Below are 26,010 nucleotides of genomic sequence, written 5' to 3'. Positions count from 1 at the left end.
GGTGAGCTGTGGATCCAGTCTGAAGGAGGGAAGAGAGGGCCGTGGGCCGCGGGGGAGGAGTGAACGCCAGGCACACAGGCATGCCCAGGGTAACCTTGGAGGCCGCGTCAGTGGGATAGGAACACAACATGCTGCCAGCTCTTTAAAACCCTGGGCTCCCTCTTTCCCCCAGCCAGAGACCCACCCTTTTCTTCCGGCCCTCGGTCCTGCCTCTCGGCCAAGTTCCGTCACACATGATCTTCACCAATGGCTGGTCCGGCTTTGGTGTTTGGCCTGAATTCTGCAAGCATTTGGGGGACCGAGCACTTGAACGCTTCTGATGTGAAGTGCTCAGGGACTGACTCAGAGTCCCAAGTACCTGGGCAACTCCAGAGCAAGCGTCCTTCCAGAGCCATCCACCATGTCTAGCTGTTCCAGACCCAGCCTGGGCTCCGTCTTCAGGTCAAGAAATGAAAGCTACTCTTAAACTCAAGATGCTCACCCATACAGTCCTGTTGAATTCCTATAAATCTTCTGAAGTCCCCCAGAAGGGGAGAGGTCCCATACTTCGTAATTAATCCCATCCAATAAAATGCGCTCAGAAACCAGTGATCCTGCCCACGTTTGGTGAGGTTTTGGTATTGGAGGGCGGCGGGTGAGCTCAGCCTGTAGCACCAGCTGAAACTCACCGAGCTCTTATCTGTGCATCTGTCTCACCGCACGTCATCTCCACCACATCCCTGTGAGGTCAGTACTATCAGGATCACCCTCACTGCACAGAGAAGGAAACTGAGGCACAGAGAGGTTAAGTAACACGCTCCACGTCACACAGCTTAAGTGGCACAGCCAACGTCTTAATCCAACTCCAGAACATGCTTCGCCTCTCTTACCTTCGTGTGATTTTCAAACATTGTTCTAAGCCTCCTTAGGACCGTCCCAGGGGCCATCTGGAGAGCGGGGGGAAGGAAAGGGTAGCAAACGGGGCCTCTGTGGAAACCTAGGGGGATCAGAAGCAGCACTTCTATCTTTCCTGCCCAAGTCTGGAAGCTACTAAGGTATGGAGACACGTTTCACACAGAGGAAGTACACATTTCTCCTTTCTTACCGGTAAAGCCCTTTGAGAAACGTAGCTCCACCATCTGGTCACGTGGGCCTGCCACTGCTTCACCCAGAATGGGACACGGCAGCATGAGAACGGACCCAGATCCTAGTAGGGCTGCCCACGCACGCTCGGTTCCCTCCTCGCAGGCCCCAGTCTGACCCGGGAGGGCGCGGGGAGCAGGAGACACTGCCCTCCTCAGCCGCAGGTACACATGCGAATCACCTGGGAGCTTTGAAAACCAGGGCGGAGGCCCGCATCACCAGTTCTGATTAAAGCGGCCTGGTTTGGAAGGCAGCCCGGGTCTGAGGGGCTTTGCGGCTCCCCAGGTGATTCCCATGTGAAGCCAGCGCCGGGTAAGATCCCCTCAGGGAAACGCAAGGACGGGCGGTCTCGCTTCAGCTGGAGGAACGGGCCCTGCTCCACGCTTCGCTGTGCTACATACTGAGATTTCGGGTGAGGATCTGTTCCAAGGAAGGGCCTGCTTCTTTAAAAACTGCAAAGCACTAGGATGACCACCCAGACAAGGTGGGGGGAGTGTCACCTTTATTACAGGCAGTCACTAAAATGTTGAGGCAGCCGAAAAGAGGGGTGGGGAAGAGAAGTAGGTAAACCGAGGGTTGACATCACTAGCTCAAACATGTCCCATCAAATTTCTTTGATCATGAGTAGACAGTGGTTTCGGGCAGCACAGCAGATGCAGAATCTCATCACTTGTTGAAAAGAAATTGATGAAGGGTAGCTGATTTTTTTTTTCTAAGTAAGCAAGAAAGGGGAGAAAGTTTTCTTGACAGATCTGAGCTGTTTCTTTGGGAAAAAAAATAATAAATCTGGGTCTTTTTTCAAGGTCTAGATTTCTTTAGCACTCTATAGCGTATACTCCAAAAACTGATAGAATGTCGTTTCCCAAAGAAATTCAGTGCTCCTAGGTTCAGAAGGAGAAAATGCTTTGGATTCGTTGCAGAAAATAGAGTTCCTCCAAGTGGTTTATTGCACTAAGGTACCAAGGGGAAAGCGGGAGGTCATATATGATGTGAAGGAGTAGGGGAGAGGGGAAGGGAGGAGGGAGAAATTTCACAGACCAGATTCCCTGGGTTTTGCTTCAGTTCTACCCCATTACTTAACATATACTACCCGTAAACTTAACTCTATTGAAAAATCTTCCCACTCAATATAGTTGAATTTAAGTTCTGGGGTTTCCATTAGAAAGGATGCCATTCCAGTGGCAGCAATAGTCACCTCTCTCCCCACCTCTGGGGCATTTAGACTGGGTGAGTTTGAGGTTCTTGGGTGGGAGGGGGCATCTAAATAGATATGTCAGGAAGTAGTTGACTGCAGGTCAGGAGCTCAAGAGAGAGGGCAGGAAAGATGGTCATCAAAAACAGACATGGCAAGGTCACGCCCAGCGTGCATGCAGTACAGGAAGAGAAGAGGGTGGTGGTGAGAACCATATTCAAGTGAGGGGCAGAGGAGAGACCTACAAGTAAGACTCAAAAAGAGCAGCCTGCAATAGAAGTCCAGGAGAATGTGGAAGGGAAATGTATTTCAAGGAGGAAGGAGCAGCCAAAGGTGTTAAATGTTGCTTAGGTAGAAAGGAACACCAGCACAGAAAACTATGTGACAAAGATAATATTTTCAAACATTCAAGCAATGTCTGTGTGTGTTGTATTCTACAAATCATGTCTCCTGTAGTCTTCCTTCTTGCACTGAATCAGTGGTGCGTGTTGCTTCAGAAGGAGGCAGGGGATGCCTTCCAGAATCAGGAGGTCGGTGCTCAGTTTTGACCTGCACACACATCAGGCTTTCTCAAGCCCTATTGAGACAGTGGTCTTGGAAGCTAAACATTCTTGGGGAAGAAAAGATTTTTCTAATTTAGAATTTTAGAAATTCTAATCTTAGAATTTCTAAAATTCTAAGAAAAGAATTTTCTAATTCTACAGGCAGCTTCCCTTGGAATCTGAAGAGCAAGGTTTGGGACTCTGAGCACAGATCACTCTGCACCAAAGTATAGACAGGATGGAGGCTATGACAAGGGCTAGTTGCTACCCTGTGGAAGATGGGTGGAGGGGAGGAGGGAGGGAGGGCAGGGTGCCAGTCTTAGTGCCCCTGACTACCTCCTCCCCCAGCCTAAGTGACCCTCTAGGTTTCTAGATGCTTCTTTGGTCTTTAACCACCCATTGCCCTTTGCTCTCTAGGTCACTGGTGCTCAAACCCTGTGTGACCAAGGGTTGCACCAGAATCACTTAGAATCCTTGTTAAAATACATAATTCTAGCCACTCTAGGACCTCAGAATGAGAACTTCTACAGGTGACTGAGAATCTGTATGTTTTGCAATGTCCCTGCCATAATTCTGGTAAGAGTCAGAGTGGAAAGGACTGGTGTGAGTCTTCCTCTTGGTCCCTCACCTGACCATCAAAGACCTGGGGTTTCCCCAGACTTGCAGGAGCTGAGCCCCAGAAACTTGTCTCCCCTTCCCTGCTCTGTTTTTCTCTGTAGCTTTACTGCCGGCTAATAGCCCATTTACTCCTCTTTTCTCTATCATTAACTGCATAGCAATAGGCACATAATGTGTACTCAGTGATGATTTGCTGGATGAATGGATGGATGGATGGACGGGTAGGTGGGTGGATGGACAGATGGAGAATCAAAGAGCCGGGAAGCTTTCTACTGAAGGATGTATGTTAAGACAAAGATAAAAGTAAAACAAAAGGGAATAATTTTATCAAGGAAAAGCTAAATAAGGGGATGAGGCACATCATTGGCTTTCTCTTTAGAGAGTCACAGGTATATACATGCAGAAATAGAAAAAGCAGTTCCCAAAGACAGAGAGAGGAGAGTGAGGCACACAGGGACACGGAGTGGAGGAGGCAGAAATGACGAGAGAAGCTTGGACAACAGACCCGAGCCTGCCCTCCCCTCGATTATGGACACCTGAGCCCGTCTTCCCCCGAAATAGCTTTGAAATATCAATATCTCCATTCCTTGCTGAATTCATAAATAGCTTGGGGACTTCTGTTATCAAACTTCAGAATTTATTCTTGAAATAAAGATTTGTTTTCCCTTGGAATTCTGCAGCTTGTTTCCATTAGCACCTTGGCAGTCTACGCCCTCTCCTACCTGTGTCTGGAAGTGTTATTAATATTCAGAGGGCCGAGATGGCACTGTCTTTATCCATGTACATATTAGACAGCTTTGTCAGCAATGCTTGAAAGTTACTTTAAAATCAGCATTAAGGCGCCTGGGTGGCTCAGTTGGTTAAGCGACTGCCTTCAGCTCAGGTCATGATCCCGAGTCCTGGGATTGAGTCCCACATCGGGCTCCCGGCTCAGCGGGGAGCTTGCTTCTCCCTCTGACCCTATCCCCTCTCATGCTGTTTCTCTCTCTCTCAAATAAATAAATTTTAAAAATTAAAAAAAAAAAAGATTTTAAAATCAGCATTAAATCACAAAGCCGTATTTTTTATTTAAAATAAAACTGGGTTTTGGCTTCATATTTGGGATGACGTAGAAAGATAAGGCACTGGTGAAAATCTGGTTGCTGCATTCCTGATTCCAGAAAAAGAGACCACCGAAATCATAGTCCAGTGACAGCCAAGCTGTTGAGGTCTATGTTACAGGATTCCTGAGCGCTGCTGGGAAAACGATGGATTTTTTGTTTTTATTAGGAAATATTTTGCCCAGTTGACCTGCCAGAGTGTTCGCCCTGTCCCCTAAAAGAGAATTTTTTTAAAAGGGCAACCAGTAGATTTATTGAGATTTTTAGAGTCTTATGCTAGATTCTCTACCAAAGACTATTAACGAGTAACCCTGGGGTTGTATAAAACTTTATTATGGGTCAGAAAGTAAATAGATTTAATTTTAGGAAACAAAACTGGAACTAAATTAATTCTCTCTGAGGGAAAAATATAAATAATGGGGAATCCCTGGGGACCCAGGTTAGCACTAATTTTATTTTTAAATTTTATCATTCATCTGAAAGAGGGAGCATACCGTGCAATCTACACATTTGTAAATTCCTCTAAGCTCTTCTGATTTTACAAATATTAAGTCAATTAGAGTAAGTTTCTAAGACTCTTCTAAGACTATGTAAGTCAGCACAAAAGTGGCAGCTTTCAGTGTAACCAAGAAGAAAATAATACACTTAAGAGGAAAGCATCAAAACTGTACTTACATGATAAGGAATTTTCAAGCTATGAATTACTACCAAGGAAAAGGACTTAAAATTGTTGAGGTCTGAAAAGGCCCATGGTCATACAATTCCATAAAATATTGCCAATCATCTTCTTTTTTATTTTATTTTATTTATTTATTTGAGAGAGAGAGAGCACAAGCAGGAGGAGGGGCAGAGGGAGAGGGAAAGGGAGTAGCAGACTCCCTACTGAGTGGGGAGCTAGAAGCAGGACTCGATCCCAGGACCCTGAGATCAGGACCTGAGCTGAAGTCAGACACCTAACTGACTGAGCCACCCAAGCACCCCTGACAACCATCTTCTGAGAGATTAGCTATGTACCTTAGTATATGAATGGGTTGGGAGAGTCTGCAGTGAAGAAATCTGTTTAACCTTGTTTGTTCTGGGCTCACATAAGTTTTTAGTAGGTGAAAACATGGGTTGTTAACGTCAAAGCCAGCAACTGGGAGAAATGAGGCCACAGGGCACTGTGACTTTGGTGGTCCATGGGGGACGCCATTTTTAAGTGCCTCTAGCAGAGGCCAGGCTCCAAACTGGATGGACCATGGATCCTACACAATATGGTGGCTCGTGTCTTCTCAGTCCTCAAAGCACAATAGAAGGAATGGGATTTCCTCATTCACCCACATCACTAAGCTGATGGTGACCCGCTGAGCAGATACAGGAGAGCTGGAAGCTTCATACAGGGGAGCCTGAGCCTGGCTGGTTGTGTCACTCAGCAGCAAATGAGCCAATCATATCTCTGGGCAGAGGGACTCAGTTAAAGAAAAGCCAGACTGACAGGGAAGGCTGGTATCTCTCACAGTCGCCAAGAATCCAGCGCTCTGCCTAATTTTTCACTTTCATCCAGATGTTTCCTGTCAGGAAGGCACAGTCAATAATATATGAATCTTAAAGGCGGAGGCAGATGTGGTTATTATTCCCTCTAGGCCTTTCCTGCCTTGGAGAAGACATATTACTCCAGGATGACTACAATTTTAAAAAATTTAAGTTGATATAGCCAGCTTATGAGTAAATGCATAGCTGCGATCATTTCAGTGCAAAAGTCTTCGCAGGATTACAGTCTTCATCACGGTTTGGCTTGGCCTTTAAATTTTCACTGTACACTCTTCAGACGATTGTGCACGAGGGCTTCTAGAACAGAACCCGCTCTCCCAGTAATGTTGCAGTAAGCAGCTCTCTCTCGGCTGCATGAGCCTCCAGCAGTCTATTCTTAATATTTGCTTTTATTTCTTAATCCTTCCAAACAATAAAAATGAAAGTCATTACAACCAAGTGTGGCTGTGGTAATAAATACTTTGGAGCCCAAAAATACATTGTCTCTGCCTGACCAGTTGCCCATTTTCCAGAATGTCTGGGTATTTCTCTAGCAGCAAGGGACCATTATCCTTCAACACAGTTGTATTCCACTGACACCTAATCTCCTAATTAAAATTGGTATAATGATGGACTGTTTAAATTCTGGTTAAAATGTTCCTTTTCCATTTGCATTTAAAAAAAAACACACACTCCTCATCACGAGTACCCCATCCTGGGTTATAATTTGGCTTTCCTTTGCCAGACTCATAATGTCACTCTGACTTGCCACTGGTTAAATCTAAACGAGCATCTAAATGTGCCTCCCAGCTTGGCTGTTGCTAGGCAACCCCAGCAGCCACCTCCTCATCGGGGTGAGTTCTAATTGGTCACAACTCTTGACAGGAACCACTGACTTATTAGAAATGACACTTGATTATTCACCTAGATGGCTAGAGCTGATACTTATCAGCAGGAAATTCTGCATAAAAATAAGTCGTGGATGTTTCTAATATCTGGATGGCAAAAGGAGGTAATAAGTTTTGTTAACTGGTATTAATTTTACATTTGTTAGCCACCCATTTAAAGCACTTTAAGGTATTATTTTTTATTATTTTTGAAGTCAACAATATGTTTAAATACCATCTCCCATCCCCATTAGCTGACTCTTATTTATTCAGAAAATCCCCCTCTGACATCAGTTCCAAAACAACATTGCCTGCAGGTCTAAGAGTGCCAAATAGAATGAAACATTAAATTCATAAATTCATAAAAACATAAAATGAAGATTTATTAGTCCCTGTCTTTAAGGGGGTGTTTAATGTACAAGGGCAACAAAGTGCACAAATCCTACGTTACCACCGAGTAGTGGAAAATGGTGACAGAGTTCACATCTTCTTTCGAGCATCAGAAGCCACTTTGGGGGCAGGGGATAGCATTGGAAGTGAGTCCTGAAGATTTTACTGAGCTTTGACAGAGGGAGAAGGTGCACTGCGAGTAGAATGAGCTACAGGAACAAAGGCATCTGGACGAAAAGTACAGGATGTGTTCAGGGAATAGAGGAGTACAAATTGGCTGGAACACAGGGTACATGTAAGGGATTAGTGAGAGAAAACTGGAAAAGTAGGTTGAGGCACAGAGAGTTCTGTGCCGGGGGAGTGTTTGGTGCGAGCTTCACTGGAGGGCGAGGAGCTATTAAGTACTTGAAAGTGGGGGAGTAAGGAAAGGGGTTTCAGCCATTTAGCCTGCAGGATGCGAGACTTCCCCCTAGATCCTGCGACAGACACTTCCGGAACAGATGAGGACAGCTGCAAGTCATACCTTTGGAGTCTCCACTTTCCATGGCCCTGGGGTGGGGGGGGCGGGGGGGACACAGCTCCCGGGAGCCACATTTTCATCTTAGGGTGGGGCCCTCTGCTCAGGCTCTTTTCTGAATCCCTCTTCATATGTAGACCATGAGTCACCCTGCCTTTACACCATCAAAGTGTGGGGGGCATCTCAGTTTAGAAGTACGAGATAATGCAGAAGGGACCCTCTCTTTCCCTCTCCCTGCTCAGGAGCCTTCGGGCTGACTCTGTTCTCCAAAGTTCCAGGGGGCGCCAAGGGTTTAATGGTGTTTGTTTGTTTGTTTTCCAAGTTCATGGCATCAGAGCTGCATTAAGTGAAATTATAACCTAGAAGTCAGTTGACTGAGGAACAAAGGGAATGTGGAGGCAAAAGCAACAAACCAGGAGTCAGAGGATCTGAATTTCTAATTTTCACTTTTACTGAATTATTGAAACATAAAAATAACCAGATTTAGGTCTTTATGTAATTCTGAAGTCAGTGCATGAAAGAGATATAATAAGACTTTCTTACGGGGTCTTGGGATGTGTTGGAGCAAGTAGAGAGGCTCATGCATCCAACTCTTCACTCTGCCAAACTAGGAAGTTGCCTGCTCTTTCCATGGTCCCTAAGTAACTGTCTCAATCTGTTGCTTAGTGACCTCATTCAGATCCTAGAGTGTCCATGGAAAGGGACTTTATAGTGCACTGCAACTGGCCCCTTGTTTGGGGGTGAGGACCCCATCAGAGAAACTCAAATGACTTGCCCAAAGTAAGAGGTAGAACGAGCATGGGCACCAGATCTTTCACACAGAGCCAGCGCCCAGCAAACTGCACTGCATTCGTGCTCAGACAGAAAGAGCTCGTTGATCAATTAACATTCCTTCTATGTCAAGGCCCTCAAGGAACATTCAGTCAACCTGTCATCGCATAGATATTTCTAGAGATGCAACTGCATGTGTTGCACTGAGCTCATTCCTGATAGAACAAATACTGAAAACTTCAATAATACATGACAACACACAAGAGTTGCCACAAGAGGGTGACATTGAAAGTATATTAGTTAGTTACCCATTGCTGTGTAACAAATTACCCCAAAACTTAGCAGCTTAAAACAACAAAACTTTATTAGCTCATGGTGTCTGTGGGTCAGGAATCTGGCACAGCTTTGCCGGGCACCTCTGTTTCAGGGTCTCTGCATGTAGTCATCAAACTGTCGGCCTGGGCTATGATCTCATCTGAAGGCTTGACTGGGGGAAAATCTGCTAAGCTTACTCACATGGTTCTTGGCAGGATTCAGTTGTTAGTGGGCTTTGGAAAATAGGATAACAAGCTTGTTCTATGTCCTTCAATCTATGTCCCCACAAGTATTTTCATTAGACCAATCTGATGACTGAGTACAGAATGGATTGAAAGTGAAAAGAAAGAGGGCTAGGAAGCTCTTTGAAAATTGTTTTTTAGTCCACCTATATGTCTGGCACAATACAAAGTACTGAGACTACAAAGATGCTTACGCTTCTTTGTTCTCAAGAAGCAGGATGACAGCCACATTCCAGGTGACAGGTGGCAAAGCCTGAATTAGAGTAGTCGATGGGGAGGTAGAGATGAAGGGAGAGAGACAAGGAACTAATGATAACATGGTGAGACAAGAACAGGTGGATCCAATGGGAATAAGAGGAAAGAAAATGGTGCCAGGCATCCAAAGCAGTCTGGGAGCATGAGGGTCCTCCAGAGGATAGCTGGCCTGCCTTCTAGTGCCAAGCCTTTTACATATTTCTAATTGCTGTCACAACTCTTCAAAGAAGGTCTTATTATTCCCATTTTGCAGATGAAGAAACAGACTCACTGAAGTTGAGCAATTTGCCCAAGGCCACACAACTAAGAAGTGCCAAGCAGAAAAAATCTAACAACTGGCAGTGGCTTTGAGAATTTGCTCTCCCAGGGTCAAGTTTACTTAACAAGGTCAGCATCTTAGCCTCAGAGAAGGAAACACCACTGAAGAAATTCTGGGAATCACCTAGAAGGAGAGAAGAAAGCCTATGAGCGGGAGAATTTCTTAGCCCTTCTTTGTCATTACCCCATGAGTTGTCTCTTTTGATCACTCAGAAAGTTCTCTCCACCTTGTTAAATTAATTCTATTGCCCTCTGTCTATACCTTGACTCAGAATTCCTCAGGCACAGTCTGTAAAAAAATCCTTTTTTTTTTTTTTAACTGGGTGATTTAATAATACAGTCAACTCCAGGTAGAGAGCAGTCCAGAGCAAGGACTTCCTTCCTTCCTTGAAGAATTTCTTCCCTAGGCTGAGGGTGGTACTTTACCCTTGATGGTGACTGCTAGTTTCCAAATGGCTGACCAGCCGCATGCTCAGCATCATCTAGAATAAAGCCAACCCATGTGAGAGGTGAGAGAAGCAAAATGGGAACCCTTTCTCCTCGGGTGTGGCTGTTAGACTGTCATCCCCAAGAAGAAATCATTCTTTTAAAACCTAATAACATTAATATTTTATCTGATGATAAGTATCATGTCCATGCATTATGAAAACTGTGGGAAAAAAACAAAAATAAAAATTTCTCATTATCCTACAAGGATGAAATGTAACAATCAAATGAGAATCTTTTATTAAGATCTGACGATAGCATTGTGTGCTCATCTGTGCGTGTGTGTTTGCACAAGCCACCCATGTCTGCTTGTCTGCAAATCCAGGGGAGTAACTGCTGGGCTTGTGGATTGTATAAAGATGATTGCAAGCCCATCAAAGAGAGCTTTTGTTTGTATGCAACTCATGTGAGAGTGAATATTCCATAACTTCTTGTGTATAATGCAAGGAAGAAAGCCTGAAATGACGCCTATTGGCCAACATACAGATCATGCTCCACTGTCTTACAATATTTTCTCTGCATTGCTTCTTAAAACATTTTTCATATTACATGGCCCATCTCATATCACATTAACCCAAATAAAAATGTCATCATCCATTCAGTGCAACAGACAGCAAGCAGAGCATGGTAGAAAATTACAATCATGCCCATCAGCCACAAAGCATTCTAGTTACAAGCTTGTAGAGGAACCAAGGGTGGGCAGTGGGTCCAGCCCCCCTTTGCACTGTTCAGCATATGACTGGATTGAGTACGGGTGGACCCCTCTTTATGCAGAGGGCGTGCTTCTGAAGAGTTGAGTATAAATCTAATTTTATGTTGCACACCATTTTTGTTACATTAAGGGAGCTGTAAGCTTGATATCTAAAAAGACTTCCTTTCGAACAGCATTTTTCTTTTTTTACCACGTTCTTATTCCTCTGAAATAAATCAAAGAGAAATTTTGGTATATGGGATTTTATTAAAATAGAGTTCACTTGTACCACTAAGTCTATTAAAATAATGGAAGGATATAGCCAGCGAAGGCAGTCGCAGAAATGTGGATGAGATAGTAGAGTTCTCCAAACACGAAGGTAGTCTAAGATTTTTTGAGAGTGATGGCCCAGAGGCCACTAAAAGTGACCCATTTACACGCACTTTTGTACTGAGAGATTATTAAATTGACAGTGGGTGAACATTTAGAAAAGAATGCAGTTGTCATGAAGAGTCCACCCAGAGTTACGAAGAATAAATCAGGATAGCGATTCTCATCCCTGTTTTGAGCGGACTTCAGGATAGGCATATGAGGTAAATTCCATTCCTATTTTGGCAAATCATTTGACAAACTTACCCGGCCACCTTATTGATCAGTTGCTGCCTGGCTGAATATTTACTAGGTTCACGCACAGCTGGCCAAAGAGCCAGAAACCGAGATGACTGACCAATTCTGTAGCTACCTAAAGTAGCACTCTAGTGGAGGGCCACAGGCTCTGTGTTTGCTCCTGGATAAACATTGACAAACCGAACGAAGGCTTAGAAGGCACACTTACCAAATCTCAGATGGAACAAGAAGGAATCACCAATGTTACAGGAGATGAGATTTGAATGTGTGAGTACACCCCGTGGCCCACCTACACTGAGTACAAGCACTCTGGTGCTCTCAGCCCTTGAAGCTGGATGAGCAGAAAGTCCTTTTTCTCAGAATTTTCCTCTCCAGGTGCTTCTTCCAGAAGTCTTGGCAACAAGGAAGAATCTCAGATGCTCTGCCATCTCTCCACTGAGTGCGGGGGTGTACTCTGCTCTGAATGTCTGCTCCTTGACCTGCCCTTAGGTGCTGCCCAGGCCATCGTCCCCACTCTGGAAACTCACATGGCCCTGAGCTTAGCCTACAGCTCACTCTTACTCACCAGGGGTGTCCTTCTGCTTCTCAGCACCATCTCCTCCAGGGAGGGCTCCCACAGCAAACAGTTGGGCCCCTGGTATCACAGTTCTGTCCTTAGACTCCAGAACACATGGGGTGACTAGCAGACCTACAGGAGGGAGGGGTCCAACAAAGCCATGTGTCCCTCCAACATCTGGCCAACAGCCACCCAGGCTGTCCCACTGTGCCCGGCTTCTCCAATCACCTGAATGTTTTAGGGCAGTTAAAAGATTGTCCTGCTCAGAACACATGGCAGGACAACTTTTTACAGCAATAAATGTAACGTAAATATAAAGCTTTTCTAATGAATGGAGTCTGAAGTGTCAAAAACTCAATTGCATATGGTGATGATTTGTGGAAAAAGACCTTGTAGCTTTTGTTGACCCGAACCTCCATATTTGCCTGTCCTACGTGTCTTCTCTGGAAGTCCGCATACACCTGGGCTTGTGATTGGCAGGCAGGGAAGTGATCCAATTACGATTTGTGGGATCTTACCTGAAATATTGTGTTCCATTTATGGAGCTGCCTTTTAGGAGTAACACTGATGAGAGAGAGAGTGAATGATAAGAATGGAGAAGTGTGCGCAGACCGTGTTGCACGAGGAGCGGTTGAAGGGACGGGGACAATCGTCTAGAAGATGAGGAGGAGCAGTGCTTTGCTGTCGGAGTATTTGAACCACATGGAAGAAGTCAACTGAAACCAGTGAGAGGTTGTTAGAGGGGCCAGATTTTGGCCTCAGCACAACATACCTTCTAACAAGTAGATTAACATCCTATAACTTTCCCTAAAGCCTCCAGACTTTTAAAGGCAAAGACTGGGTCTTCAGTATTCATTCAAATTCATTCCCTCGTTCAACAAATAATTACTATGTGCTAGACATCGTTCTAGGTTCTGTGGACATAAAAATGAACAAAAAGACAAAGAGACAAGAAGACAAAAATCTTCCCTGCGCTCAGGAAGTTACATTCTAGTGTCAAAATCGTAAAATCTGAACATATTTAACATTTCGAAAATGTTTTCCATAAGAAATGCTCAGAACAGGGGTGCCTGGGTGGCTCAGTTGGTTAAGCAATTGCCTTCGGCTCGGGTCATGATCCTGGAGTCTCTGGATCGAGTCCCGCATCGGGCTCCCTGCTCGGCAGGGAGTCTGCTTCTCCCTCTGACCCTCCTTCCTCTCATGCTCTCTGTCTCTCATTCTCTCTCTCTCTCTCAAATAAATAAATAAAATCTTTAAAAAAAAAAAAAAAGAAATGCTCAGAACAATGTTATGGCATGTTGCTTTAGCTATGGTGTCATTCTAGAACAGACACTGGTTAGAAGGATTCCCCTCGATGTTTCCGACTTGGCTTTGCAAACATACAGGAGAAAATAGAAGATCACATGGGTGGCCATCAGGCTCCGCAAAGAATCCCACCCACTTGAGCCAGCCTGCTGGGGTCAGAGTGGCGGCAGCCAAAAATGAGATCCAAACTTGATGAAGCTGGACAATAATTACATGAATGTTCACGATACCATTCTCTCTGTGTGTGCATATGCTAGACGTTTTCCATAATGAAAATATTTTAATATAAAAAAAAGAAATTCAGCAATTTTTCTGGGTGGGCATGGAAGGCGTCTTGAAGTCAAGGGTTCCCTTACATGTACGTATTCAGAGGTTTAAGCAGCTGAAGCAGAAATGAATAGCCACCCCTCAGAAATGCTCTACAAGTGATTTTTGTATTGAGTAAAAAGTTGAAATGGACGACCTTACGTTCCTTTGGAGACTACGATTCTATATTCTAGCAGAAGACCTAAAGTATAATTGGAACCAAGCAAACATGGATTTGGGCTAATTCCAGAGAGAGTACATATGGATTGTGGTCTATTTACTCTCTAATGCTAACCAAATGTCATGAAACCAAGTACTGATTCTCATTTCTGTCTAAGCCCTTAATGATCATTTTTGTAATTATTTCACAGTATTTACTCTAAATCCTTTCTTCTTTTTGCTTCCAAAAGAACAGATTGTGTAAGCTAAAACAGACGTTTACAGCTATTGTATTTTATGATATTTGTGAATTTCAGACCCTCCCCTTGAGTCTTAGCTGCATGAAAGTTAACCTTGAAAACAAGGTCTGTTTTCCCAGGAAGCGCCACACATAACCTCTTTATCTGCAGCTAATTTAGGTGTGCTCCCTGCATGGTGTCCTAATTACCCCTTTGTTATCTTCTATCAGATGATGCCCCTAATCAGCCAAGCCTGCGATCTGCTCCTGGCTCACTTAAAACACTATGCGGAATCTGGGGACGCTTTCGACATCCAGAGGTAAGGGTGCTACGTGGATACAGGACAGATGAGAAATCGTGCTTTTGAATTGCTGCTTCTTGTAACTGTACATAATTGCTGGACAATTACCTCGGGACCAGCAAACTGTGGAAATGCTAGAAGCTCATAAAAAGCATGGGTGGACTGAATAATAAGAAATGAAATCCACGTAAAATGTGAAGAGAATGTGAACAAAGCCCAGGGTAGGTGTGGCATGGTGAGGGAAGCCTTGAGTGGGGAGTGGTGTGTGGGTGGACACGCCCTCTTGCCTCTGCAGATGCAGGAGGGGGCAGAGAGGACAGGGTTCTGGCGGGGGGCGGGTGCTGGTGGCGGGGAAAGTCCATGCATTTTTACTGCAAGAAGAATTGTGCTCCCCAGACTAGAAGCCATTACTTAGCGGTGGACACCAAATTTAAATGGCTGATTATCTGGCTTCCCCTCCAGTTGTCCTAGGCTAAGTTATGGCTTACAGCACAGGAGTAGGGTGAGCGAGGCAGGTCAGCCAGAAGCCGACTCGTTCCTATTATCATTGCTAATAAAGTAATAACATAACCATCACCAGCATTCAAATTCTGCCGTGGTGTTTACAAAATCCTCGCACACACTTTGCTCTCTGGTCATGAGCCGTGTGAGCTGGCTAAAGAGCAACTACGAAAGCAAAGTAAATAACTTAAAAACCCTGAATTCTTGGGCCGCTAGGATCAGAAGCAATCACATTCAGTAGGCAAACTGTTTTCGCTATAGTGGGACATGTGTAATCAATTGTAGGAATGTTTTCAATAAAGCAGTCAAAATAAAAGACGTCGTCTGGAGACGTCTTTTATTCCTTAACGATAAGCTGGTGGTGATAGAACCTGGAAGGAAAGGAGCTCCGTGTGTGCCCCCCCCCCCCCCCCCCCGTCGAGCCACAAAAATAAGAACTTTTCGTTATAAGAGGATATGCATACCCCGTTGGTAGCTTTTCTTAGAAATAACTTCACCTGACTGCTCCCGCAAGATACCAAAATGGCCCTTCGAGGGCAGGTTTCCTGGAGCTGAAGAGGTTAATTTTTCTGGAGCTATTGCCAGACACTTTTCCTTCTGTTTGTTTCTAAAGTGCAACGCGTGTTTCCTGTAATAATATACATATGTTCATGAAGCTGGTCCCAAAGTTTGTCTTGTATTTATTCGAGTGTGAAGGGCCCTTGTTTTTGGTTTGTTACTCTTAGAAAAACTGCACAATCATTAGGAGGAAGAGGGGGACAAAGCTTATAAAACTAGACAACCAGGATGCCAATTCATCAGTCCCAACTTGCTCTGTATCAATTAACCACTCGATCCTGGCTTTGGACGGACTCTGCACAGCTTTGGGACGATACAGCATGGGCTTTGGGTCATCTGTTTCCCTCCTCCACGGGGAGGAAGATTTAGAGCATACTTCTGGGGATTTGACGGTGGCTGGTTGATTCAGGCTGCCCGAGGCCTGAGAGCCGAGGAAGTGATGCTCTCCTCGCCTCCCCAGTCTTCGTTGGCATCAGCCATCCGAGATGTTTTTGTGTCTCCTCTGGAATTCTGTTGCCATGTTCAAAGGATCCCATCCCGGGGCCGGGGGGGTGGGGGGCTCCTCTCCCGCCCCCTCACTTCAGCTCTGCAGGGAGCTTCCCTTTCCTGCAGGTAGACAGTGGAGCGGTGCCTCTTTAGGAGCGAGGCCAATGGCAGAGTCCTTCCCTAACCCAAATGGCTCCCTCTCCCACAGGTGCTACACCTGCTACACCACGGATGTGGTTGCCAGTGTTGCCTTTGGCACCCAGGTGGACTCCCGAAGGGCCCCCGAGCACCCCTTTGTGATGCACTGCAGGCGTTTCTTTGCATTCTCCATCCCCAGGCCTGTCCTGGTCCTGATCTGTAAGTACAGCTCCTGCCCGGGGCGGTAAGACCGGGGTCGGGCAAGCTGGCCGGGCCCCATGCCTGCGGGGTGGGCCCAGCAGCTCTCGGGGCTCAGCCCCCAGCACGAGCAAGGGGCACTCGAGGGGTCTCTGAGAGTCGCCCTGCAGGGTCCACCCCGCAGAGGCCTCATGCTCCTGGAACCAGCCGGGGCCACTCATTACCAAGGCAGGGAGCGCGGGCCTCTCTTGCCACTGCTGTAGGGAGGACCGTGCTGGGCACTTTGCTCGCGCTGCCTCATCCCCACTTTGCAGATGAGAAAACTGAAGCTTAGGAAGGCAGAGCTAAGGGGCACCTGGGTGGCTCAGTCGTTAAGCGTCTGCCTTCCGCTCAGGTCATGATCCCAGCGTCCTGGGATCGAGCCCCACATCGGGCTCCCTGCTCCGCGGGAAGCCTGCTTCTCCCTCTCCCACTCCCCCTGCTTGTGTTCCCTCTCTCACTATGTCTCTCTCTGTCAAATAAATAAATAAAATCTTAAAAAAAAAAAAAAAAGGCAGAGCCAAGATGGGAGCCCAAAGCCTTTCATTTTCTTATTTATCTATTTATGTATTTATTTATTTGAGAGAGAGCAAGTGAGCAAGAGAGAGAGAGCACGTGAGCAGGGTGAGGGGCAGAGAGAGAAGCAGACTCCCCGCTGAGCAGGGAGTCCGATGTGGGACTCGATCCCAGGACCCTGGGATCAGGACCTGAGCCAAAGGCAGACGCTTAACCGACTGAGCCACCTAGGCACCCCCAAAGCCTTTCATTTTCTACAACATATTCCTCCCCTCCAGCAAAATCCTCTTCAGAAGTCTTCTCCGCTGGAAGCCCGGCGCACAGCAAACTAGAAATCATACGTGAAGGGTGATTGGCAGGTTACCTAATGCCGTGGGGACGGGTCGATTTATTTTATTTTTATTTCAGAAGTGAGTTTTTGCCCTCTGGCCAATTCCGGCACCTTCTTGCTTTTATGGAAGTATTGAAGTGTTGCTATTGCTGTTATTGATTATTGCCCTAACTTCTAACCTTTCTGCTGGGCTGCTAAATTGTATTCATTCCTTGGTCAGTTTCGTTCCCATTTCTGAGCCCATTTCTGTGGAAGTCCCCAGCACCTGCGTCAGCTCCTCACTGAAATTGTAGGAGGGGTCGCCAAGGGGGTCAAAGCAGCCTCCCTTTTGTCCTTCACCCCAGCCACCCCCTGGGAGCCGCTCCCCCAAGTCAGCTCCACCTGCCATGGACCACGGACACGGACACAGACACGCCCTGCGGTGGGCGGCTCCGCTGTCCCGCCCCAGCTACCCCTCCTCTCTCGGCCACTCTGAGCCCACCTCCCTGCTGCACCACAGCGGTTTGGACTCTGGCTCTTGGAAATGGGCAGAGTGTTCTGGGAGCTCCGAGGGTCCAGAACTACCCTCCCGATCCAGGTTCCCATGCAGTGCTGTGCACGGTGGGCCCATTGTCCATGCTGGGAAGCTGAGCTGACCTGAGGCCCCCTGCAGCAGCTCAGCCCCTCGACCTAGACCCTGCTCCACGAGAGGATAAGTGTCCCTGGCCCGGGGAGCCCTGCCAAGCCCGTGGCAGCAAAGGCACGGGGCCGCGCCTGGCACAGCAAGGGAGGTATCGAGGGGCCAGCATTCGTGCCAGCAGTGGCCTGGGCAGCTCTTAGGGACCGTTCCGGTGGTAGCTCCGGGGACAGTGACCCCGTGCGAAACAAATGCAAACGGCCAGAAAGTTAAGAAAGTAGATGAGCTTCCACCACTTGCTCAGATGGGAAACGTGGCCCATCATCTGTCCTTTCTTGATGGAATACGAAGACCTTGGGCCCTCCTATCTGGGACCTGGAAAACTAACTTCTAAGTATGAGATTGACTTCCTGGGGGCGAGAGGGAAGTGCGGATTCAATTGCGCAGACACGTATGGAGTGCTTACAACGTGCAAGGGACAGTGAGGCGTGGGGAGGTGGAATCAGGCACGGGCCCTGTGGGAAAGCTCGGACCGAGGGGAGCCCCCATTGCCTTCAGGTGACTCTAAGTCAAGTCAAGGCCGGGGTCTGCCTCCCGGGCAACAGGCATTGGATAGCTCCGGGTTACTGCCGCCCTGTTTTCAGCGTAGCTTTTGTTTTTCTCTTTCAAGTATCATTTCCATCCATAATGGTCCCACTGGCCCGGATTTTGCCCAGTAAGAACCGAGATGAACTGAATGGCTTTTTTAACAAACTCATTAGGAATATGATTGCCTTGCGGGACCAGCAAGCGGCAGAAGAGGTAAGGGATCTTAATAGGACACGGCGTGGAAACGGAACGGGGCCTAATGTGGCACCGCGCTCCCTTCCCTGTCTCTTGCCTCCCAGCCCCGCACACCACAGCACGCTGGCCTTCAGCAGCCACCGCTTAGAGCTTTCCAGGGCACTTGAAGGAAAGGAGAAGGGGTGAGGAGGGGCGAACATGGAAGAGAAAGGTGAGGACGGTTGGGGTGGGGGGGGCGGGGGGGGACGGTAGAGAGAAGCCCAGAGCAAATTGTCCACATTTTGACATGGGTGCCCCCCCAAATTCATGGCCTCTCTATTTCAAGCACCGGCAACATCAGCCCCAAAGAATTTTCTAGGTAAATGTGCCAACATGGACTTTTCATCAGCATATTCTTTCTACTGAAAGTCGGCAAGGTGCAGTTTTACAGCTTGAAGAGCGTCCGCAGTAGGGAGGAGCCTGGGCAGCGGGCAATTAACCGCCCCCCCCCCCCCCCGACTGGCTTTCGGCATGGAGGATGTGGCTACAAAGTTTGGGGCGGAGGGCTCGCTCGTGTGTCATCCGAGACCCAGAGATTTCTTTCCTCCTTAAAGATTTGCACCATGTTTGGTGCATAGTGGGAATCCAGGAAATATTTGTTGTTTGAACTCGGCTGAGAACAGAAATAGGACTTTCCAGGGTTTGGAAAATAATTTCACTGTTGGATACACTCATGCATGTGCAATGCTATTCTTTAAGGGCCTCACTGCATTCAAGAAAGTTGCTTTAAAAGGAAAAGACAGGGCTAAAACGTCTTCTCAGGAACCGACTTGTGCGAGCTTTGAGAGAGTAGCTTGAAAGACTGGCTCAGAGGGATTAACAAGGGACGCCGTGAGATCCCGTAGTTGCGCCATTGGGCCCAGAATGAGATCGGGGGGTCAATTAGTGGCTGGATGCACCAGCAGCAGCCTCGGCCAGCCTGGCTTCCCCCTCTGGAGACTGGAAAGCAAAGGTGTCCCTGTTCAGAAGGCAGGGCAAGGTGTATAGAAGCTCCCGGCCCCTTGGGGCACACACCATCGTGAACTCCACTCGATGCCCTTGGAGGTGTGGGAAGAATCCCCTCACTGGTATCCCTGGCCCCGCTCCGCCACCTAAAAGGACAGAATGTTCTCATCCGGGTTCCTGCGTCTCCAGAATGAGGATGAAGCCTGGGGAAGGAGCGGTGAGGAAAGCTGCATTTTCAAAACCTCAGCATTGCTCTGAAGGGCTTCCCGATGACACTTTTCTCACACACACCCCCGCCCCTCCCCCAGCCTGAAACCCACAGGCTGTGGAATCAGGCTGAAAATTCTAAAACGGTTGCGCCGAATGGCTTACTAAGAGGTGAGGGGTTTATTAAAGATCCAATTACTAGGATTGCCTCGAGCTCTTCCTTTTATAAACTCGAGAGCTGTTTGTTTCAAACAATGAGCTGATCTGAGAAAAACCTCCCAACCACAAATCCAGGACTGCCCGCGTCAAGACAGAGCTATATGGTTACTAAGAAAACTTGCTTTAAACCCATCTAAACTCTGTAGACATTCCATCAAGCAGATGTGTGTTTGCGCAGTGGAAAATGCAGCACAGATGTTAAAAGGTAAATATTTTTCTAAGCTCTAGCCGATGGGTGGATTAGACACCTACATCTATCAGGGTGCGTACTTTTCTTGGGTATAACCATTATAACCATAAAGCCGCTCTGTTTCGGTCCTAAATGGGCACTGTTCAAATACCGTCGCTGATGCAGTGCAAATACAAGAAACGCATCTACACTAATGCTCTTCTCTGGCGCCCAGGCCCCAGAGAGCAGCCCTTTCAGCCGGCCTTGGTAGCTGGAGGTGAAAACAGATTTCTGCCATGCCCGATGGCCCTCTAGCAGCCTGTCTGAGCAGGGATGAGGGGAAAGGGTGCCAGCCCCAGCTCTACCACTGGAAAAAGCCGCCGGAGCTCTCCCACCCGCCATCGTCCCTGTCCCCCTCCAGCAAAACACCGGGGAGCCGGAGGGACAACTCCGTGGTGCCCCAAGGAGATTAACACTCCCCCAGCTGACAGGCCTGGCAATGCTCACCCAGGAGCCAAAGTAACAGAAGGTACTCTGCTCACACACAGTGCCCTGCCCTGTCCCGACTCTGGCCCCTGGGACCAGGGCTGGCAGTGGAGCCCCAAGAGCCGCCCCAATGTTGGCCAAGCATCAGGAGCGAATAGGGGGAAAGCCAGCCCTTGAGGATGCCGCCTGGAAATCGGAGTGAGCAGGGCCGGGGTGGCAAGAGACAACCAACTGTGGCTCAGCTGAGCCGGCCGGCAGGATACCGAGGCCTTCGCTCCCGAGATGCAATGTTCTTGGGGCCCACAGGCTTAGCTGCGAGAACCTGCTGGAATCTCAGGCGATGTCCTGCAAGGTCACAGAAGCTGGGAAGCAGTCAAGCTACAAAGGCCTCAGCCCCAAGGCTCCCGCCCCAAATAGCGTGCGCTCGGAAGCAAATCCAACACAGCCTTTCTCAAAACGCGTTACTGCGTCACATTGTTCTTCGCAGGGTTGTTTATCACAGGCCTAACAGGTGCTCAGCACCACATCAGGCCAGGGGTGGGCCACACGGTCCTGCCCTGAACGTGTTTATACGCTCACGGAGGAGAAAAAGCAACAACACGTAACAACAATCTTACGAGATGGGATTCAGTGCTGACGTGTGGGCCATCGATTATTAATGCGATAGAAATTCAGAAGCCAATGAATTGAGCACACGCCGCACCAAGTAAAGGACTTTGAAATCACAATCTGTTTCTGCTGGTGGTTCTGACACCCTCCCTTTCCTGGTCTGGGCCCATAAACTTCAGAAAAGAGTAACATACTGGTTGTCACTCATCACATTAACACACTTTTCGAAGAAGGGATATGCGGGGGGGTGGTACACTTTGTCAATGCGGAAAGCAAGACGTAAAGCTTCTATTGTTACAATTAGTGGTAGTGAAAAACATAAAGAATATGCAAATTGCTGATAAGGAAGGTAGGGGAAGACGGTAAGAAAGCTCTAAGCACTTAAATGGGGTAGGGGATCAGTGGGGAAAAAGGGACCCGAGGGTGGGGGTGGTCTTTGAAGACGAGCTTCCCCAAGGAGCAGCTCTGTCAGCTTCCTACTTAGTGTGAGGGAAGTGTGTGGCCACCCGTCCGAGCCCTGAACGGTGCATAAGGGAACAAGGGAGCACACGCTTTGGTTTAAATCTGTATGATGTTTTAATTGTTTTATTGTTGGAAAACCAAGCAGCCAACCAACAGTTCAAACATGTATAAAGTAAAAAAAAAAAAATCAAAGCCCCCCCCGCGCGCCCGGTTTTCCCACCTCCTCCATCTCACTGTGAGCCTCTGGGTATAGATGTTGCTACACATTTTCTATGCATGAACAAATACGTGTAATTATATATATTGCACATGTACCGCTTTTACAGAAATGGGATTCCACTCTGCGTATTGTTCTGCAACGTGCTCTATTTTTTCTTTCCCAAAATGGCTTAACATGTTTCCCAATCAGCCCAGATAGAAGGGCCTCATCCTTTTTAATGGTAGCGTCACCCTCTGCGGTTTGCTGCACCTAAGTCTGAGAACCAGTGCCGTGTAAGGGAATTCGGGGCTGCCAGGTTCTCGCCATCTCAGAGAAGCCCGCGGTGAGGGTGCTGGTTCCCATCAGGCTCAAGCCCATTAAAGGCTATGCGTGCAGGTCTTCTTCTTCTGAGCTCCAAGAAATCTCACTCGTGTGACTCAAAGGCTGGAATGGGTATTTTTCCTTCTGTCCGTAGAGGCGGAGAGATTTCCTCCAACTGATCCTGGATGCCCGACATTCTGCCACCTCTGTGGGGGTGGACAGCTTTGATATGGTCAGACAAATCTTCTCCTCCACCGACTGTGCCGCGGGTCCCTCCCAGCCACACCAGCCCGGCCGCCTGTCCAAGCCACTGACTGTGGACGAGGTTGTAGGCCAGGCCTTCATCTTCCTCATCGCTGGCTACGAGATCGTCACCAACACGCTCTCTTTTGCCACCTACCTCCTGGCCACCAACCCTGACTGCCAAGAGAAGCTTCTGACAGAGGTGGACTGCTTTAATGAGAAATACGTGAGTACAGTCATCCATGCGAAATCCGCAGGACATATGATTTTGTGTTGGTAGAAGTGAAACTTAATGATATTGATAACTTCCTCGTGAAAACCACATTCTAAGTTTATAAGATGAAATTGGGCTGTTTTGCACACATTCTCCACCTCTCTGGGTGAGGAAGTAAAAGGACGTGTTCAGAACAACAGAAAAAAAGAAAAAAGAAAGAAAAGAAGGTGTCTTGTACATATACTTCACCGTCTGGGGCCTTCCGTGAAACCAGGCCTGGCTCGGGAGGCTCAAAGTCTTAGCTGCAAGTGAGGGAGTGAGGGTCACGGGGCAGGGACTGGAAGGAGGTGTGGCTTCCCAGGGCTCTGGCTGTGGAGTCAGCACTCTCTCTGCGGGGCAGGTGTGAGGCAGGAAAGGGAACCGAGTCCTAACTTGCAGGAGCAGACAGAAGGATGGGCCAAGCCAAAGCAGGAATGAGGACGAGGGCTGTAAATGGAGTGAGGTGAGATGGGGCTGGTCAGCGCTGAGTCTAGATTCTGGATATTCCTTCTAGATGAGCCTCCTCTTTGGAGAATTTGAAGCAAACTTTCAGGGGTGCTGAGCGAGGCAACTTTAAGACCTCATATTTTTCCAGATGCTTTTGTGTGTATTGCTTTGACTTACTAGTTGTTAAAATCATTTTTAAAATCTGTGCTTTTAAAGGGAAGACCACCCTAAGAGACTTTTTTCTATTCCATTCTGATACAATTATTACACTCACAATTTGGGGGAGGTGGCCTGTTGTTAGAATCCTTAGAAACTTTTTATAGATATTGAGCTGAAAACTGCTTTCCAGAAAATTCTACTTCTTTATCCCACTGGGGAAGTAGATGTAAGGTCAGCCTTTCTTCACCAAGGCATTTTTCAAATATTTTGTTATTTCAAATATTTGAAAACTTCATTAACTGTGTTCCTAATTGCCTCAACTTCGGGCTCATCACGAGCTTATAGTCCACTTCAAGTTCCACACTGTTGTGACATCTGCCAAGCCAGGTCTCCACCATCCACTGCATATACAATTGATTTTTTTGAGCCTAGATGCAAGAGTTTGTATTTATCCTTATTATTGCTCAAGTCAGTCAAAATAATTTTGAATCTTGATTTTGCCATCTGTCATATTAGCAATTCTTCCAGCTCTGTGTCATCTGAGACTTGCTAAGCATGCCTCCAGTTCCATCCAAGTCATGGATTAAAATGTTGAACAGAACAGGGCTTCCCTCCAGGTTGACATTGATCCATTAATCAATATTCTTTGGGCATGGAGTCTCCATAAGCCATGCATCCAAATAACCCTACTACCTATTCCCACCACCCATCTTATCCTGTTTCATGGGTAATTGTGGTGTTTGTCTGTTTGTCTGTCTGTCGGTTTGTTTGTTTGAGGAGGGACCCAAGATGACAGGGGTACATTACTGCAAGAGAAGTAAGGGGAGCTAAAGGGCATATCTATGAGGATACATTTAATGGCACATAACAAAACCCAACCCAAACTGATTTAAGCAAAAAAAAAAAAAAAAATGGCGGCGGGGGTGTGGGGGGAGTACTTATCAGTACAGCTCACTGAACAGCCTAGGAATAGATGTGGCTTCAGGTCCCCGTGTCTTCTTGGTTGTGCATCCTTAGTCACGGCCCCATTCTCATGTGCTTTCCTCTCAAAGTCCAGGCAGCCTGCCAAGAATGTCTAGGACTCCAGCAGGCCTCCTTGCTCATTACCAAGAGAGAAAAGAATTGGTGGCCCCAGATTCTCAGCAAGAGTCTTCAGGTTCACTCTGGTCAGGATGCTTAGGTCACTGCCCGTTCTGGAACCAACTATCATGGCCATGGGAATGGGGGCGTAGAAGGGCTTAAGCCGGTCAATCCCACCCCTGGAGTCAATCATAACCATGTCATAGGACTGAGAACTCGGGAGAGCACATGCCAGAGGGAGCTCTGGCTGCTATCCCAGGAAAGCAGTAAAGGCAATAAAGGGAATTCACCCCCTGGTCTCAAATAAACCAGGACACAGGTCAAACTAAAGACTTTCAAGCACCTAGAGAGTGGTCAGCAGTGTGGGAGACAGGGCGGTGGGTTGAAGAGGGGGCAAGAGTTCTAGGAAGTAGAAGTCATGATCCTCACCTTCAGGAAATCTAATCACCAATTGAAAAAAAAAAATAATAATGTCTATGAAAACAATACCTCCCTCCCAAATGACACCCTCCAGGGCAATAGAAGGCAGCAAATGATCAAGTCTAGAAAGTGTGGTGTCATTTAGAGAGCTGTGGGGCCCTAGGAGTCTGTCCCACCAGCTACATCATAATGTATCTGGTTATGTTCCTCGACCACAAGGACACAAGGACTGTTACTGGCTTCCATTCAGAGGCCCTCGCTCACGCAACCCCTTACCTCTGACATAGCCTTAACCGACCATGACCTCAGGGAGGGTGATACTTTATCACCAAACCCCAGCTTCCTTCCAATCCCCCCAACCCCGGGAGAACCACCTTCCCTGGGGCTGTGCAGAATGTCATCAGGCACCGAGACCCCACAGGAAAATAAACAGATTCTGGTAGGTACAGTTTCTCAAACGTTCATGTACAGAAAAGCCTCTGGGAAGATGGTTTAAAATGCAGATGCCAGGGCCCTTTCCTCATAGGTTCTTATTCTGTAAATCTGGGCCAGGGCCTAGGAACCTGCATTTTTTTTTGTTTTTTGTTTTTAAAGATTTTACTTATTTGACAGAGAGAGACACAGCAAGAGAGGGAACACAAGCAGGGGGACTGGGAGAGGGAGAAACAGGCTTCCCGAGGAGCAGGGAGCCTGATGCGGGGCTCGATCCCAGGACCCTGGGATCATGACCTGAGCCGAAGGCAGACGCTTAGCAACTGAGCCACCCAGGCACCCCTGGAACCTACATTTTAAATAAACATAACCAGGTAATTTTGATACAGGTGGTCCCTGGTTCCACCTTGAGAAGTCAGTCCTAGACTCTCAGGGTCCAGACCCCTCTCCTAAGAAGAAACAGGGTCCAAAGCCCTGCCCCAGCCATGAAAGATACCCCCCCCCCCCCCACCATAAGCCAGGTCATTTTCTTTCTCCAGGTCATAGTTGGGACTGTCTCTGAGAGATGGGAATACATAGGTGTTGTCTTTTTTAAAAAATTGATTTGACAGTTGTTTTAATAGTTAGGTGTTGCACATGGTACCCACTCAATGAGTATTTGTAGGTTCTTTTTTTCTCCTTCCTCCCTCCCTCCCTCCCTCCATTC

General features: G+C 47.3%; 1 protein-coding gene and 1 long non-coding RNA gene across 3 annotated transcripts in view; one reads left to right on the top strand and one right to left on the bottom strand.

Moving 5' to 3' along the window:
* The window catches only part of TBXAS1 (thromboxane A synthase 1), a 147,781-nt gene that overhangs the window by 82,608 nt on the left and 39,163 nt on the right, over nucleotides 1–26,010 (top strand). For both annotated transcript variants that reach the window (XM_045864187.2, XM_064574894.1), the window contains exons 6-9: nucleotides 14,378–14,466; nucleotides 16,202–16,350; nucleotides 18,502–18,632; nucleotides 22,425–22,739. In XM_045864187.2, the coding sequence (XP_045720143.1) occupies nucleotides 14,378–14,466; nucleotides 16,202–16,350; nucleotides 18,502–18,632; nucleotides 22,425–22,739 (684 nt within the window). The remainder of the gene's footprint in view (nucleotides 1–14,377; nucleotides 14,467–16,201; nucleotides 16,351–18,501; nucleotides 18,633–22,424; nucleotides 22,740–26,010) is intronic.
* LOC135362052 (uncharacterized) overlaps nucleotides 8,995–26,010 on the bottom strand; it is a 34,809-nt gene continuing 17,793 nt past the window's right edge. Inside the window, exon 2 of the long non-coding RNA XR_010406343.1 lies at nucleotides 8,995–12,854. This is a non-coding gene — a long non-coding RNA (uncharacterized LOC135362052). The remainder of the gene's footprint in view (nucleotides 12,855–26,010) is intronic.

This window comes from Mirounga angustirostris, unplaced genomic scaffold (genome assembly GCF_029215605.1).
Source record: "Mirounga angustirostris isolate CCGP_5_RB_7025 unplaced genomic scaffold, mMirAng1.0.hap1 SCAF_12, whole genome shotgun sequence".
Taxonomy (NCBI): Eukaryota; Metazoa; Chordata; class Mammalia; order Carnivora; family Phocidae; genus Mirounga; species Mirounga angustirostris.
The sequence above is the reverse complement of the archived record's forward strand: the minus strand, read 5'-3'. Positions and strand labels throughout refer to the sequence as shown.